This window comes from Pogoniulus pusillus, chromosome 5, assembly GCF_015220805.1.
Source record: "Pogoniulus pusillus isolate bPogPus1 chromosome 5, bPogPus1.pri, whole genome shotgun sequence".
Classification (NCBI taxonomy): domain Eukaryota; kingdom Metazoa; phylum Chordata; class Aves; order Piciformes; family Lybiidae; genus Pogoniulus; species Pogoniulus pusillus.
This window is the reverse complement of record NC_087268.1, coordinates 7,373,600-7,390,260: the sequence shown is the minus strand read 5'-3', so window position 1 is coordinate 7,390,260 and position 16,661 is coordinate 7,373,600. Positions and strand designations below refer to the sequence as shown.

Here is a 16,661-nt window from a genome sequence, read left to right as displayed (position 1 = left end):
TCATAACATCCAATCTGAATCTACCCACTAGTTTTGCTCCACTCCCCCTGGTCCTGTCACTGCTCTATATCCTAAGAAGTCCATCACCAGCTTTCTCACAGACCCCCTGCAGACACTGGAAGGCCACAATAAGGTCTTCTCAGATCCTTCTCTTCTCCAGACTGAGCAGCCCCAACTCTCTCAGCCTGGCCTCATAGGAGAGGTGCTCCAGCCCTCTGATCATGCTCATGGCCCTTCTCTGGGCACACTCCAATATGTCCATATCTTTCTTGTAATAGAGGCTCCAGAACTGGACACAGTACTCCAGGTGGGGTCTCAGCAGGGTGGAGTAGAGGGGGAGAAGCACCTTCCTCAATCTGCTGGCCACACTTCTTTTGATGCTACCCAGGATACAGTTGGCTTTCTGGGCCGCAAGTGCACACTGGTGGCTCATGTTGAGCTTCTCATCCACCAGTGCCCCCAAGTCACTTTCCTTAGGGCTGCTCTCAAGCCAGTCACTGCCCAGCCTGTATTGAAAGCAGATAGGAGCAAGGTGGGGAGGGGTTGGTCTCTTCACCCTAGTATCAGGTGGCAGAATGAGAGTAAATGGCCTGAAATTGTGCCAGGGGAGGTTTAGGTTGGATATTTGGACAAATTGTTTCCTGTAAGAGTGGTCAGGCATTGGAACAAGGAGGTGGTGGAGTCACCATCCCTGGAGGTACTCAAGAAACATGGACACAGCACTTTGGGTTTAATGGCTGCGGTGGTGTTGGGTTGAAGGTTGGACTCAATGATCTTAGAGGTCTTTTCCAGTTGAAACAATTCCCTGATTCTGTTTAAAAAGTGCTTTTCTTTCAGTTACAGCAATGGACTGCCACTTTGCTGTCTGGGGAGCTCTGGCCTTTCTGAGCCTGGCTCTGGTTGTGTCCTTGACACTGAACATTTCACACTGTATGAAAAAGAAGCAAGGTAAGGAAGTTTCCTCACTCTGTCTACAGACACTTTATTCCTCACAATGTCATCACTGTTGGGAGATTTCAAGCCAACAAAGTGCAGGGTTCTGCACTTCGGCTACAACAACCCCAAGCAGCGCTACAGGCTGGGGACTGAGTGGCTGGAGAGCAGCCAGGAGGAAAGGGATCTGGGGGTACTGGTAGATAGTAGCGGAAGATGAGCCAGCAGTGTGCCCAGGTGGCCAAGAGAGCCAATGGCATCCTGGCCTGCATCAGGAGCAGTGTGGGCAGCAGGACAAGGGAGGTTATTCTGCCCCTGTACTCAGCACTGGTCAGGCCACAGCATGAGTGCTGTGTCCAGTTCTGGGCCCCTCAATTCAAGAGAGATGCTGAGGTGCTGGAAGGTGTCCAGAGAAGGGCAACGAAGCTGGTGAGGGGCCTGGAACACAAATCCTATGAGGAGAAGCTGAGGGAGCTGGAGGTGTGCAGCCTGGAGAATAGGAAGCTCAGGGGTGACCTCATTGCTGTCTACAACTACCTGAAGGGAGGTTGTAGCCAGGTGGGGGTTGGTCTCTTCTGCCAGACAACCAGCAACAGAACAAGGGGACACAGTCTCAAGTTGTGCTGGGGGAAGTATAGGCTGGGTGTTAGGAGGAAGTTCATGCCAGAGAGAGTGATTGGCATTGGAATGGGCTGCCCAGGGAGGTGGTGGAGGCACCTTCCCTGGAGGTGTTCAAGCAAAGCCTGGCTGAGGCACTTAGTGCCATGGTCTAGTTGACTGGCTAGGGCTGGGTGCTAGGTTGGACTGGATGATCTTGGAGGTCTCTTCCAACCTGGTTGATTCCATGAAATGGATTATTTTGAATTTTAAAGTTATCTCTTGCAGAGAATGGTTCTAGTAGAGAACATAGTTTGTGGGAAAGTTAAACCTGATTGCAGAATGACTGCTGGCTGCCCAGTCTGCTGCTGGAAACAGCTAGCCAAATCCATTCCCTGAAGAGTAACCAACAGAACAGCTACAAAGTGAAGAATTTAGCTCTAAATATTTAAAGTATTTTTTAAACACACACATATATATTTTATATGTGCTTGTCATGCAGCTGGTTTTTTGCACTTTAGTTAAAAGAATATTTTAAGTAGCTGGGAGGTGTTCAGGGCCAGGTTGGATGAGGCCTGGAGCAACCTGGTCTAGTGAAGGATATCCCTGCCTATGGGAAGGGGCTTGGCACTAGATGATCTTTAAGGGTCCTTCCAACCCAAACCACAATTCTCTGATTTGATAATAGGTGTTCCCCTCCCCAGATTCCTGATTGCTTATTTGAATTGCAGATTTTATACACATTTGTTGATTAATAATTTCATTTAAAAAAAACAACCAACCAAAAAGCTGCCACTGCTTTTCATAATAGCATCATCATGTTGCTCTTCAACCCAGGCATTTACTCATGTTAGAGTGACTACAGCCATACTCTGGGTTTGGTTCAAATTAGCTATGAATGAATCAGAATTGATTATGGCACAGCAACCTCTCTTATGCATGCAATTCTATCATGCATAGAATCATAGACTTGTTTTGGTTGGAAAAGATATCTAAGGTCATTAAAACCATCAACCCAACACCCCTAAGGTTGTTTAGTCATGTCCCAAAGTGCCATGTCCATACATTTCTTGAACACCTCCAGGGATGATGACCCCTCCACCTCCCTGGGCAGCCTGTTCCAGTGCCTGACCACTCTTGCAGCAATGAAATTTTTTCCTAATCTCCAAACTAAGCCTCCCCTGGCACAATTTCAGGCCATCTCTTCTCATTCTATCACCTGATACTGGAGAGAAGAGACCAGCCTCAACCTGACTCCAACCTTCTTTCAGGGAGTTGTAGACAGAAAGAAGGTCTCTCCTCAGCCTCTTCTCCAGACTAAACAATCCTATTCCTTCAGCTGCTCATTGCCAGACCTATTCTCCAGACCCTTCACTAGCTTTGTGGGTCATATCTGCATACTCTCTAGCACCTCAATGCCCTTCTTGGAGCAAGGGCCCTAAAGCTGAACCCAGTATTTGAGGTGTGACCTCACCAATGCCCAGTACAGGGACACAATCATTTTCCTACTCCTGCTGTCCACATTGTTCCTGATCCAGACCAAGATGAGCACACAGTGCTGTCAACTAGCACTCTCAGGTCTGTTTCTGTTGGGCAGTTTCCAGTCACTCTGTTCCAAGTCTAAATAATTCATGGGGTTGTTGTGGCCCAAAATGCAGGACTCAGGACTTGGGTTTCTTTAAACCTCATACAATTGACCTCTGCCCATGTATACAGCCTGGCCAGGTCCCTCCGCAGAGCCTTCCTACCCTCCAGCAGACCCAACACTCTCATGAAATTTATTCCCATCTGCAAATTTATTGAGGGTGCCTCAATCCCATCATCCAGATAATTATTGAAGATATTAAAGAGAGCTGTCCCCTGTCCCGAGCCCTGGGGAACACCATTAAGTGACTGGCCACTAGCTGGAATTAACTCCATTCCCCACTACAGTTTGGGCCAGGCCATCAGCCAGTTCTTAACCCAGTGAAGCATCCACACATCCAAGCAACGAGCAGCCAGTTTCTGCAGGAGGATGCTGTGGGAAATGGTGCCAAAGGCTTCACTAATTATTAATCACATTAATATCAATCACCACCATTCCCATCCAGGGAAAATGCCTTTACACAAGGGTGATTTGTAGGTGTGAGTTGGCTGGCAAACACTGGGGGAGTCAACCACCTTAAACATACACACAAAAACAACCCAACCCTACTTAGAAAGATGACCTGTATTTATAAACTGATCTCACCAAGTGTAGGAAAATTAGATTGTGACAAGATATTAAGAGAGCTGCTGTAGTGTTGTGGGATGGGGCTGAGCTGCCTTTTTGCTTTATTTTATCTTCAATGCAGAATGTTTTGTAAAGATTGAAAATCACAGTCATTTACCAACCTAACCTTGAGCTAAGTTGATGCTGCATTGCTTGTGGAATCAGAGCGTCCTAGGGTAAATTCTGGGGTCCTGGAGCACACTATAGAAAGTCAGGTATTCCTGAGTTGTTATTCTAACTTAATTTGACTAATTATAATAAATAATCACAGAATGTGTCTATTTGGAAGAGGCTTCAAAGATCATCTGGTCTGACGCTCAACCCAGCACTGAAGGGCCAGCACCAAACCATATGACTAAGCACCAGGTCTCTGTGGCACTTGAACACCTCCAGGGATGGTGACTCCAGCACTGCCCTGAGCAGACCACTCTAATGTTTGATAACTCTTTCAGTGAAGAATTATTTCCTAATATCCAGCCTGAACCTCCCCTGGCACAGCTTGTGACCCTTTCCTCTACTCCTGTCCCCTCCTCGCTCCAGCCTCCCTTTGGGTAGTTGTAGAGAGCGAAGAAGTCTTCCTTCAGCCTCCTCTTTTCTAGACTGAGGAACCTCAGCTCCCTGAGATGCTCCTCTAAGTCATGTGTAATAATATCCATAAATATTTTTGTAGTCATTGCCTCTCTGCTTCAGTTTCTTAATCTGTGTGGATCTTAGGATATCCTTTTTTCCCAGAGATGTAAGCAGCAGAACCAGTAACATAAACCATCTTGTGATAGAAACACATGGTACATCTCCCAAGGCAGGGAAAAAGATGAAGTAGAAGCAGCAGGAGGAGGAAATATGGAATTAATCACATTAAAATATATTTTTGGGGTCTTGTAAACTAACACAGACTTAGCAGCCATAGCACAGGGTCATAACACAAGCATTAGTCAAAAGTATTTGAGAAAAGTGAGGGAGGAGAGAACTAAAAGTGCTGAGAGCCAAGAGCCTTCAGATGTACACTCTGCAGTGTCAGTTGAGACAGTTATCTGAAGTGTTCTAAACCAATGCAGTTCATTTTTCTCTTCACCTTATTTTTCTTACAACAACTTCTCCAGCTAAAATGTGCAGAGACAATGAAGACGACAGACCGAGGTAAGTTGGATTAAATAAGTTCTTTCTGGCGAGCATGAAGCAATAAATAGTGACAGATGGCTTTGGAGGGATGGCACAGAGGAAATTCCACTATCTCATGCAGCCTGCCTGGAAGCATCAAGCAACAGGATGGTTAAGGGAAACAGTTTTCCAAAGAAAACTGGGAAAATAGTTCACGTGGGAGAGATGTACTTCAGTCATTTTATCGACAACAAAATGTAACAAGGCCAAGTGCAGGGTTCTGCACTTTGGCCACAACAACCCCAAGCAGCACTACAGGCTGGGGACTGAGTGGCTGGAAAGCAGCCAGGAGGAAAGGGACCTGGGGGTACTGATAGATAGTAGCTGAAGATGAGCCAGCAGTGTGCCCAGGTGGCCAAGAGAGCCAATGGCATCCTGGCCTGCATCAGGAGCAGTGTGGGCAGCAGGACAAGGGAGGTTATATTGCCCCTGTACTCAGCACTGGTCAGGCCACACCTTGAGTACTGTGTCTGGTTCTGGGCTCCTCAATTCAAGAGAGACGTTGAGGTGCTGGAACATGTCCAGAGGAGGGCAACGAAGCTGGTGAGGGGCCTGGAACACAAACCCTATGAGGAGAGGCTGAGGGAGCTGGGGGTGTGCAGCCTGGAGAAGAGGAGGCTCAGGGCTGACCTCATTGCTGTCTACAACTACCTAAAGGGACACTGTAGCCATGTGGGGGTTGGCCTCTTCTCCCAGACAACCAGCAACAGAACAAGGGGACACAGTCTCAAGTTGTGCCGGGGGAGGTCTAGGCTGGATGTTAGGAGGAAGTTCTTGCCAGAGAGAGTGATTGGCATTGGAATGGGCTGCCCAGGGAGGTGGTGGAGGCACCGTCCCTGGAGGTGTTCAAGCAAAGCCTGGATGAGGCACTTAGTGCCATGGTCTAGTTGACTGGCTAGGGCTGGGTGCTAGGTTGGCCTGGATGATCTTGGAGGTCTCTTCCAACCTGGTTGATTGTATGATCTTTTTATACGGCAAAGAAGGTGCAAGATGCTGAGCTAAACCACTTTTTACTGCCACTCAAATTCAATGCATCTGCAATAATCTAAAAGAGCTCTCAGAAGACAAGGATAAGTTATGGTTTTGTGATGGTTTGGGTGTTACCCATCCTCCCCAGTCTTATGAAATCACCTAGACTAGACTCAGCCAAGTGGAAATTCAGGAATGAAGCTTTGTGTTTACAGCTTAGCACAATATACAAGCAGATATACACAATATGCATACAGAAATACACAAGGTAATACAGAAACACAACAGCCCTCTCAGAAACCTGAGTCCCCAGGAGAGGCTCCCAACCACTCTTGCCCCTCCTTTCCACCCCTCTACTTTATCCCAGACTTCACCTTACATTCAAAGTGAGTTTGGAGAATCAGCCAGGGAGGTTAGGAAGCAGAAAGATAAGTTACACAGACAGCAGGTTAGGGAGAAAAGTGCAGGCAGCCAGAAACACACAGCCTCTGTGTTATCTATGTTTGTATTCTTGTTTTTATACATCTCAGCAAGCCTATGAGTGAAGTTAACACCACCATTGTTTCATTTTCACAGCCTATATAATCTAATTCCTCTCACCAAAATATTCCAGCTAGGTCCAAACTAGCACAGGTCTGATATTTGACACTTGTGGAACAATAATTTACACATTTTTATGTTCCATATCCTTCTTTTATGCATAAAATCATAGAATTGTTTAGGTTGGAAGAGACCTCTAAGATCATCAAGTCCAGCCTTCAACCTAAGACCGTCGTGGCCATTAAAACCTGGCCCTAAGTGCCGTGGCCACACGTCTTGAACACATCCAGGAATGGTGACTCCACCACTTCCCTGGGCAATCTGTGCCTCATCTCCAACCTAACCCTCCCCTGGCACAATTTCAGCCCATTTCCTCTTATTCTATTATCTAGTACTAGGGAAAAAAAGACCAACTCCTACCTAACTGCAACCTCCTTTGCTTTGAATGTCATTGAGTCCAGCCTTCAACCTAAGACCACCACAGCCAAGAACCCATGTTCTAAAGTGCCATGTCCACACATTTCTTGAACTTATGATGTCCAAAACCAATAAAACAGTCTCTTCACAGCTGCTGGGCACATCATCATCTGTTCTGTTTGTCCTCACAGTACCACAGTATTACAGATTCACCAAGGTTGGAAGAGACCTCACAGATCATCAAGTCCAACCCTTTAGCACAGAGCTCAAGGCCAGACCATGGCACCAAGTGCCACGTCCAGTCCTGCCTTGAACAGCTCCAGGGACGGCGACTCCACCACCTCCCCGGGCAGCCCATTCCAGTGTCCAATGACTCTCTCAGTGAAGAACTTTCTCCTCACCTCCAGCCTAAATCTCCCCTGGCACAGCCTGAGGCTGTGTCCTCTCGTTCTGGTGCTGGCCACCTGAGAGAAGAGAGCAACCTCCTCCTGGCCACAACCACCCCTCAGGTAGTTGTAGACAGCAATAAGGTCTCCCCTGAGCCTCCTCTTCTCCAGGCTAAACAATCCCAGCTCCCTCAGCCTCTCCTCGTAGGGCTGTGCTCAAGGCCTCTCCCCAGCCTCATCGCCCTTCTCTGGACACACTCAAGCATCTCAATGTCCCTCCTAAACTGGGGGGCCCAGAACTGAACACAGTACTCAAGGTGTGGTCTGACCAGTGCAGAGTACAGGGGCAGAATGACCTCCCTGCTCCTGCTGACCACACCATTCCTGATGCAGGCCAGGATGCCACTGGCCTTATTCCATATAAAAAACCCTCCACACTTCAGGAAAGTGGTGGAAAGAGTGTCCTCTCTTAAAACAAAATTACCAAGTAGCCTTCACCTGTTAGCCAAAAATCAATCATCAATTAAAAATTAACTTGAAGCTTAAACAATCAGAGCTTGGAAAACAGCATCAGGAAAACAGGAAAACGTCTAACTATGGTTATGGAGTCCTGGCATTCACTCCAGCAGATGTACTCACCACTCTTTTGGTTCCTGAGTAAGCCTCCTGTATGAAAGGCACTTTCAAACTCACCATGAGGAGGAAGGAACAGCTGCTAAGCCATTAGTGTTAGCTGCAACAAGTGGCTGCCTTTAATGAGCTGCAAATGAGAAGAGATAGGATGGCTCAGTGCAGCCAAAGGCTCCTGTAGAAAGGCAAAGGGCAGAAAGGCAAGTGTAGAAAGATGTGCTTTGTAAATCATCCCCCTTTATATACTTGATTTTGAACTCAACCTGGCCAATAGGCACTAGCACCATTGTTCTGGCCAATGAGGGCAAAGCTCGGTGCCTCCTTTGACCACGCAGGTGTGTTGAGGGCAGCACAAAGCACCTGACACCTGGTGCTAAGTCCCTCAAGGCTTTGCTGGGGCCACACCTTTATTGTTTGCTCAGCCACTCACTCCCGGACCCCAGCACGACAGAAGGAGGAGGGCAAGGGTTAAACCTGCCTGGAAGGATTTATGTCAGCAAGAGGTGTTAGAAGAAGAATAATCAGTTCAAGTTATGTAGGTTCAGACAGAGACAGTGAAGCAAACAGAGATTTTGCAGAATGTTTCAAAAGATATCAAGACTACTATCCCAATGCTGTGGTTTTAGAAAGAAATGTGAAGTCTTCAGTTACAAAAATCACCACTTTTAGAACTTGTGTTTCATTCCTCCTTTTGAAAGTTAAACTACAGCTTGCAGTAACATTAGGTAGTCTGTTTTACCCCATTAATGCTTGTGTTAATGTCTTAAAACACCTCAGTTAATCTATAGCAACAAAACCCAAACTACAGGCTTCATGTGCATTTCATCAAAAGAGTCTTCTGATGTCAAATGGAGAGCTTTCATCAGCATAAAATCACATTCCTGTTTACTTCAAGTTTTAAAAGACAGTATGTTAGGTCTTCCCCAGATTAACACTGCTCTCACAAGTCAGTGGTAACTCATTCTGGGACTTCAGCAATGACCAAAAATACATAAGTGGGATGCAGATGGAAGACAATGTCCCTGGAGATGTTCAAGAAAAGGCTGGATGAGGCACTTGGTGCCATGGTCTAGTTGACTGGCTAGGGCTGGGTGCTAGGTTGGCCTGGATGATCTTGGAGGTCTCTTCCAACCTGCTTGATTCTATGATAGGTTGGACTGGATGATCTTGGAGGTCTCTTCCAACCTGGTTCATTCCATGATTCTATGATAGGTTGGACTGGATGGATAGGTTGGACTGGCTGATCTTGGAGGCCTCTTCCAACCTGGTTGATTCCATGATTCTATGATAGGTTGGACTGGATGGATAGGTTGGACTGGCTGATCTTGGAGGCCTCTTCCAACCTGGTTGATTCCATGATTCTATGATAGGTTGGACTGGATGGATAGGTTGGTCTGGATGATCTTGGAGGTCTCTTCCAACCTGGTTGATTCCATGATTCTATGATAGGTTGGACTGGATGGATAGGTTGGACTGGCTGATCTTGGAGGTCTCTTCCAACCTGGTTGATTCTATCATTCTATGATTCTATGTCCTACCAGGACAAAGCTGGGAAGTCTGTCTGTCACTAGCCTGTTCAGGTGGAAGATGTCACTGAAAAAGCAGTGGGATGGCTTCATTCCATTACTGAGGAAAAGTCCAGGGAGACAATAGGGCTAAGGTTACAGAGTGCTCACTTCAGAGAGATTGGACAAGATGAGCTTTGACAGTCCCTTTGAACCCCATGCAACCTGTGAATCTGCTTCTGACCAGCAGCTCCCATGTTACAAACGTGGTTAAAAACGTTCTCAAGCAACAGCAGGTAGTGAAACACAGAAGGCCACAACAAATCTAAAACTGAATGTTGCTTAAAGCAGTTGTTAAGTAACATGAGCACAACTTGCTTGTCTTTTTCATAGAATCATAGAATCAACCAGGTTGGAAGAGACCTCCAAGATCATCCTTAAGCAAAGCTTAAAAGTTCTGGAACTGCAGGGGGAAAAAAAAATCCCTAAGAATAAACCCCAAACCCAACTTTTTCCTATGGGGTTTGCACAAATATCACCAAGCTAACACTCAAGGCTGGGTTGGATGAGGCCTTGAGCAACCTGGTCTAGTGGAAAGTGTCCCTGCCCATGATCTTCTTGGGTTGTGCCAACCTAAGTGTTTTAATTGAATCAAGAATGGACTTTTGAAGAGCATTGCCCTGAAAGACCCATTTAGTGCTTTGATTTGTGTCATAAAGTGTCCTTGGGTGACGTAGAATGGTGTTGGAAGGGACTGTAAAGATCATCCAGTTCCAACCACCCTGCCATGGGCAAGGGACACCTTCTGCTAGAGCAGGTTGCTCAAGGGCTCATTCAACCTGCCTGAACACCTCCAGGGAGGGGATATCCACAACCTCCCTGGGCAGCTTGTTTTGGTGTCTCACCACCCTCACTGTTAAGAATTTCCTTCCTAAGAGTTCTTTTCAGTGATCATTGATCTTTCTAGAACTCTATCTAATTTGCAGGGAAGAAGAGTTCAGTTCTTGGCTAGATAACAAATCTCTCTTCAGAATACAGACATTGCCATTTCTGCCCCCATCTTGATATTTTTGGTCTTGTTTTTCAGACCACATACAGTCTGCTACTGCTATGTGTGTGTGAAATGGTTAGAGTAGAATAATTGGGTGCTAAATAAAGCACAGTCTGTGAACTGTAGGTGTTTTTCACTTCCCTTTCTAGCTACGATGCCTGTTACACTGAAGATGGTCCTGTTTATGGCAATCTCAATCAAGGTATTTCAGGTAAGCTTCACTTCAAAAAGATCTGTTCAGAAGCTCTAATAAATACATGGTTAAAAGCTGACTGGCCAACACTTTGTGTTTTTCAAGTGGCAGGCTTCAGAATCTGTCCCTTTTTGATTGCTGTGTTAACACCTACTCAGGTAGCACTGCAAGCCATCCTGCTGCACTATTGTCTCTAGGAGCAGATCTCACATTGCATTGGATTTTTTGTAGCTTAAGTGGTCCTGTTTAGCCAAATACCTCAAACCCAAGAGCTTTTCTGCATCTATCACAGAATCATGGAATGGTTTGGGTTGGAAGGGATCATCCAGTTACAACCCTGTTGGCATGGGCAGGGGACACCTCTTACTTGACTATGCTGCTCAGGGCCTCATCCCACCTGGCCTTGAACACCTCCAGGGAAGGGGTATCCACAACCTGTTCCCCTATCTCACTGTCCTCACTATAAAGAATTTCTTTCTAATACCCAGTCTAAATCTGTCCTCTTGCAGCTTAAAGCCATTGCCTCTCTTCCTATCATCACAAGCCCTTGTAAAAGGTCCCTCCCCAGCTATCCTGTAGCCCCCTTCAGGTACTGGAAGGCTGCCATAAGGTCTCCCCAGAACCTACTCTTCTCTGGGCTGAACAGTCCTAATTCCCTCAGCCTGTCCCCACAGGACAGGTCCTGCAGCCCTCTGATCATCCCCGTGGCCTCCTCTGCACCTGCTCCAGCAGTTTCACATCCTTCTTGTGCTGAGGCCATCAGAATTAGATGCAGTACTCCAGGTAGGGTCTGACAAGATCAGAGGAGGAGAATGACCTCTCTTAGTGAGAGATCCTTGCAGAGACATGCCACATAGAAGACAGTAGCAGCGTATAACTGCAGCTAGAGTTAGATTAGGTATCATAGAGTCAAAGAATCACAGGCTGGTAGGGGTTGGAAGTAACCTCTGGAGATCATTGGGTCCAACACCCCTGCCAAAGCAGGATCACCTAGGGCAAGCCACACAGAAACAGGCTCAGGTGGGCCTTGAAAGTCTTCAGAGAAGGAGACTCCCCCATCTGTTTGGGCAACCTGCACCACCACCCTCCTCACTTGCTCCTCATGCTGAAGCAGAGCTTCCTGTGCTGCACTTTGTGCCCAAGTCCTTAACGCTGTTAAAGCACTTTTTAAGTAACATGAGCACAATTTGCTTGTCTTATCTGGGCTTAAGCAAAGCTTCAAAGTTCTTGAACTGCAGGGAAAAAAAAATCCCCAAGAGTAAACCCCAAACCCAACTTTTTCCTATGGGGTTTGCACAAATTTCACCAAGCTAACACTCAAGGCTGGGTTGGATGAGCAGCATGGTCTAGTGGGAAGTGTCCCTGCCCATGGCAGAGGGTTTGAACAAGATGATCCCTTCCAACCCAAACCATTCTGTGATTCTGTGACTGACAACTGCCAAAGTCTGGAAACTGCAAGGAAGGAATCTGCTTTCCTGATGGCTGAAGTGAGCAGTGGCAGGAGTAAAAATCTCTTACACCAAATTTGCAGAAAACTGAAAGCAGAGTCAGGGACAGAATTGAATCACCATCTGCTGCTACTCACAGCCTTTCTTTCTTTCTTTCTCAGCCAGAGAAAAGCTTGCCTGTGCTGAAACACACACTATGTGGTTACCCCTAATTGCAAGAAGTCCTCCTAGCAGCCTAAAATGATTTCCTACTCAGGCAATAATGAGAAACTTCCTCTGCATGTCAAGGAAAAAAAAAAGATTCTCATTTTCAGAGTGTGTCTGAATTTCTCAGCTCTTTGCCTCTCCAGAAATGGAGGAGGAGATTCACAGATTGCACCAGGTTGGAAGGGATCTGCAGTCAGCAGGGACACCTCCAATGACATCAGGCTGCTCAGGGCCACGTCGAGTCTGGTCTTGACTATTTTCAGGGGCAGGGTCTCAACTACATGCCTGGGCAACCTGTTCCAGTATTTCTCCACTCTCATTGTGACTAACTTCCTCCTGGTGTCCAACTTAAGGCTACCCTGCTCCAGCTTCAAACCATTGCCCTTTGTCCTATCACCACAAGCCTTTACACACAGCCCCTCCCCAGCCTTGCGTAGGTCCCCTTCATATATTGAAATGCTGTTCTAAGGTCTTCCCAAAGCCTTCTCTTCTCCAGGCTGAGCAGCCCCATTTTTTTCAGCCTGTCTTCACAGGAGAGGTGCTCCAGCCTTCTGCTTATTTTTGTGGCCTTTTCTGGAGCTGCTCTGGCAGGTCCACATCCCTGTTGTATAGAGGAAACAGGACTCCAGGTGATGTCTTTGCAGAGCAGAGGGGACATGCTTCTTTTGACACAGCTCAGGATGCCATTTGCCTTCTGGGCTGCAAGTGCCCATTGCTAGCTCATGATCAGCTTCTTACCCACTAGCATCCCCAAGTCCTTTTCTGCAGGGCTGCTCTCAATCTCATCATCCTCCAGCCTGGATTGGTATCAAGGATTGTCCTGACCTAGGTGCAGGAACTTGCATTTCTCCTTACTGAACCTCATGTGATTCTCCTCAGGCCACTTCTCCAGGTTCCTCTGGATGGCATCTTGTCTTTCCCTCTTACCAACTATGCCACTCAGCTTGGTATCATATGCAAACTTGCTGGGGGTACATTCAGTGGAGGAAGAGGTCTGTATGTGTTTTCAAAGTGAAACACACTTCTAACACAGCAAACCAGGGGGGGAGTTAGTTCTGTAACCATGAGGATCTGTTGATCTTTGCAGTCTCAGCAGTGTGCCCTAATAACTAAACCATTTTTCTACTTTGATAAATTCTAGAGGACTGTTGTTACGAGCAGATGAAGTCTCAGCCTCAAAGGCCAGCTAACCAACAACAGGTATCTTTAGTTTTCATTCTCTGGACTATCTCAGAGTTCTTGTGTTTCTCCAATGACAACACAAAAGCAAAACCTGCACCCTGTTCATCAGAAAAATGAACCATGTGTGCCTCAGATCATCAGGGGATTTTTAAGTACAGAATTGACCTTTCATCAGGGAATTTAAGTAGAGAATTAACCCTTTGCTCAATCTCGGTCATTAATGAGGGAGCAGAGCAATTACAGACAGCTCATTTCCATCCACATGGCTTGCTGAATCTCAGTCCTGGGCTGCCATGGCTTATGAAAAGAACTAATGTCATTTATGTTGGAGATTCACAACTTCATAGAATGGTTTGAGTGGGAAAGGACTTGAAAGATCACGTAGTTTCAACCCCCTCTGCCCCACCATGCCCAGGGATGCCTCTCAACACCTCATCTAACCTGGCCTTGAATGCCCCCAGGGACGGGGCATTTATGACCTCCCTGGGCAACCTGTTCCAGTGTCTCACCACCCTCACTATAAAGAACTTCTTTCTAACATCCAGTCTAGATTTCCCCTGCTTGAGCTTCAATCCAATCAATCAATTCAATCTAGATCAACCAAGTGAAAACACAGGCTACATCATATGAGTCTGACTGGTCCTTTCCTGCCCAGCACAAAATCTATGTCTTATCAAAATAAAGAAGGCTGTGTTTCTATTCATTCATATTTTATTGAGCTACCTGGATGCCTAAAAGCAAGCAAGCAAGCAAGCCTCAACTGAAATTTGTCTGTAATTGAAGCATTCCTAGCATCAATTTCCTGAGTTCATAGATTCATAGACTCGTTTGGTTTGGAAGAGAGTTTGATGATTATCTAGTTACAAACCCCATGGCATTGGCAGGATCACCTTCCACTAGACCAGGTTGCTTAAGTTGATTTCCAAGTATTCCATAAGGATGGTTCCCAGCCTCTCTCTCAGGATAATTCCAGGGGGCAGAAATATCACTTTTGGATCTAGACATTTGTTTTAATTAATTTCACAGAAACAGAATGCTCTGTGGAAATTCCAACATCAGAAATGATGGATAATTTGGGTTGAAAACCATAGAGAGAAGCAGAGGAAAGACACAGAAAGCATCCATTTTCCACTGGAAATGCTACTGAGACAGGATTCTTTGGTTATCTGCACAGAGGCAAGGTTGGATGTGGCACTTGGTGCCATGGTCTAGCCTTGAGCTCTGTGGTAAAGGGTTGGACTTGATGATCTGTGAGGTCTCTTCCAACCCTGATGATACTATGATACCGTGAAAAATGTTGTTGCTAAGAAGTGGATTCTAATAAAATTAAAAGATATGGGCAGAAAAACAAAGTCTTGCATCCCAGAGAACCTGGAGTGATTACCTAAGTTACTTTTATTCCCATAAAGCATCTTGGATGCTTGGATTCATACTTGGATTAACTTTTCCTTACTGTCACTCTCCTACTCATAGAATTGTTTGGGTTGGAGATGACCTCTTACATCGAGTCCAACTATCAACCTAAGACCACCTTCACCAAACCATGAGCTGAAGTGCCACCCCCAGGAGGTTATCATAAATCATAATCATAAAAATTGTTTGGGTTGGAAAAGACCTCTAAGATCACTAAGACCAACCATCAGCCTAACACCACTATGGCCATTAAACCATGTCCCAAAGTGCCACATCCACACATTTCTTGTACACCTCCAGGGACTGTGATTCCACTACCTCCCTGGGCAGGCTGTTCCGATGCCTGATGACTCTTGCAGCAAAGAAATTGTTCCTAATATTCAACCTAAACCTGCATGTGAGTATCAAAGTTTACATGCAAAAGGCCATATCTAAAACTCACTATCTGTTGCAACTAGATGCTGTGTACTTCCAATATCTGCCTGCTTTACTAAGTCTAAACATCCAGCAGGTAAATGTTAAAGCTTTAAGAAGTTAGTCTGCTTTGTGTGCTGCTGCAGCTTATTTGCACTTTCAATTAGTGCATTTACAGGTGGTTTGGCTCAACTTCAGCCACAGTGTGGACATACTCTTAAATCTTAGATATCATTTTAGAACACAGCCAATGCTAAAGTGAATTCCCTTCTAGGTGGAGCCTGCCAATCAGATGTGTTATGCCTCACTTGATCACAGCGTCAAGGGAAAACAGAGAAAACAAAGGAGAAAGCAGGACCCTTCAGGAGAGGAGGATGAAGAAGAAAGGTCATCCAACCCCACCCTGCTGGCTTCCAAAGCTTGCATTTACCTCAATAGTGAGCAGCTGGCTGCTGAAAACACAGGAAATGTAGAAGCCATTCACGACGATCCCATCAGATTGATGAGTTTGATTCATACTACAAAAGGAGAGAACATCTGAAGTGGCTTCATGGACCAGATCTGTTATTTCTGTTGTAATATAGATCTGTTATATATTACAAATTGAAATCTGCTTGTTCATTCTGAAGGAAGTGAGAATGACTAAAGATGATATCCTGGCAAAGTGACAAGGGTATAAAGTGGGTAAGTATTCCAAAGTGTTTTCCAAGTGCATTTACAGACCAAGCAAGAAATAGAGATCCATGCTGCTTTGAAGGATCTGCCCTTCTGAAGATGTTTTGAAAGGAAGCTGTAGAAGCATTCTCATGGTATTGACTCCAGCAAAAATGAATAATTTGTTTAAAACAACAGTCAACTTTAAAATAGTCTGTAGACCACTGACAGAGTGGAACTGTTCCTGCGTATGGGTTCTGACAACACTTTTGGAAGGAAAATGTGTTTCATGCTTCCATACTTAGGATTTAATTGTTTTCCCAATTCAAAACTGCTCTGCTGTTCAACATTGTGTACTTTCTACTATGGTAATCACAAAATAAATTGAGAGCTAAGTGGAAGCTAATTTAACAGTTTGCTTTAACAACATCCTTCTAGGTCTTTAGTTTCCTTCTCTGATCAACACCAAATATATCTCATACTTTCTACTAAGGAAATGTACCAGTACAGGTACTGGTAGTTCACAGAATCACACAACTTTAAGAGGTTGGAAGGGACTTCCAGAGATCATCAAATCCAACCTCCCTGTCAAGGCAGGATCCCTTAGGGTAGTTTGCACAGGAATGCATCCAGGCAGGTTTGAACGTCTCCAAAGAAGGAGACTCCACAACCTTTCTGGGGAGCCTGTTCCAGTGCTTCATCACCCTCACTGT

General features: G+C 45.7%; 2 protein-coding genes across 3 annotated transcripts in view; one reads left to right on the top strand and one right to left on the bottom strand.

Moving 5' to 3' along the window:
• SH2D1B (SH2 domain containing 1B) overlaps positions 1-8,061 on the bottom strand; it is a 48,009-nt gene extending 39,948 nt beyond the window's left edge. For both annotated transcript variants that reach the window (XM_064143981.1, XM_064143982.1), the window contains exon 1: positions 7,891-8,061. The gene's annotated coding sequence lies outside the window, so the exon portion shown is untranslated. The remainder of the gene's footprint in view (positions 1-7,890) is intronic.
• On the top strand, positions 846-15,849 carry LOC135175640 (T-cell receptor-associated transmembrane adapter 1). Its single transcript, XM_064143979.1, has 6 exons — positions 846-948; positions 2,820-2,822; positions 4,882-4,918; positions 10,587-10,648; positions 13,427-13,485; positions 15,569-15,849. The coding sequence occupies exons 1-6, from the start codon at positions 846-848 to the stop codon at positions 15,833-15,835; spliced, it is 531 nt and encodes a 176-aa protein (XP_064000049.1). The 3' UTR covers positions 15,836-15,849.
• Positions 15,850-16,661: the final 812 nt, after the last annotated feature.

What these genes read in the sequence shown, in the direction of transcription:
- LOC135175640 (XM_064143979.1), top strand. Translation starts at nt 846, where the DNA reads ATGGACTGCCACTTTGCTGTCTGGGGAGCTCTGGCCTTTCTGAGCCTG. An exon ending in TCTCAATCAAGGTATTTCAG is followed by an intron (nt 10,649 to 13,426) that starts GTAAGCTTCACT and finishes GATAAATTCTAG; the next exon opens with AGGACTGTTGTTACGAGCAG. An exon ending in GGCCAGCTAACCAACAACAG is followed by an intron (nt 13,486 to 15,568) that starts GTATCTTTAGTT and finishes ATTCCCTTCTAG; the next exon opens with GTGGAGCCTGCCAATCAGAT.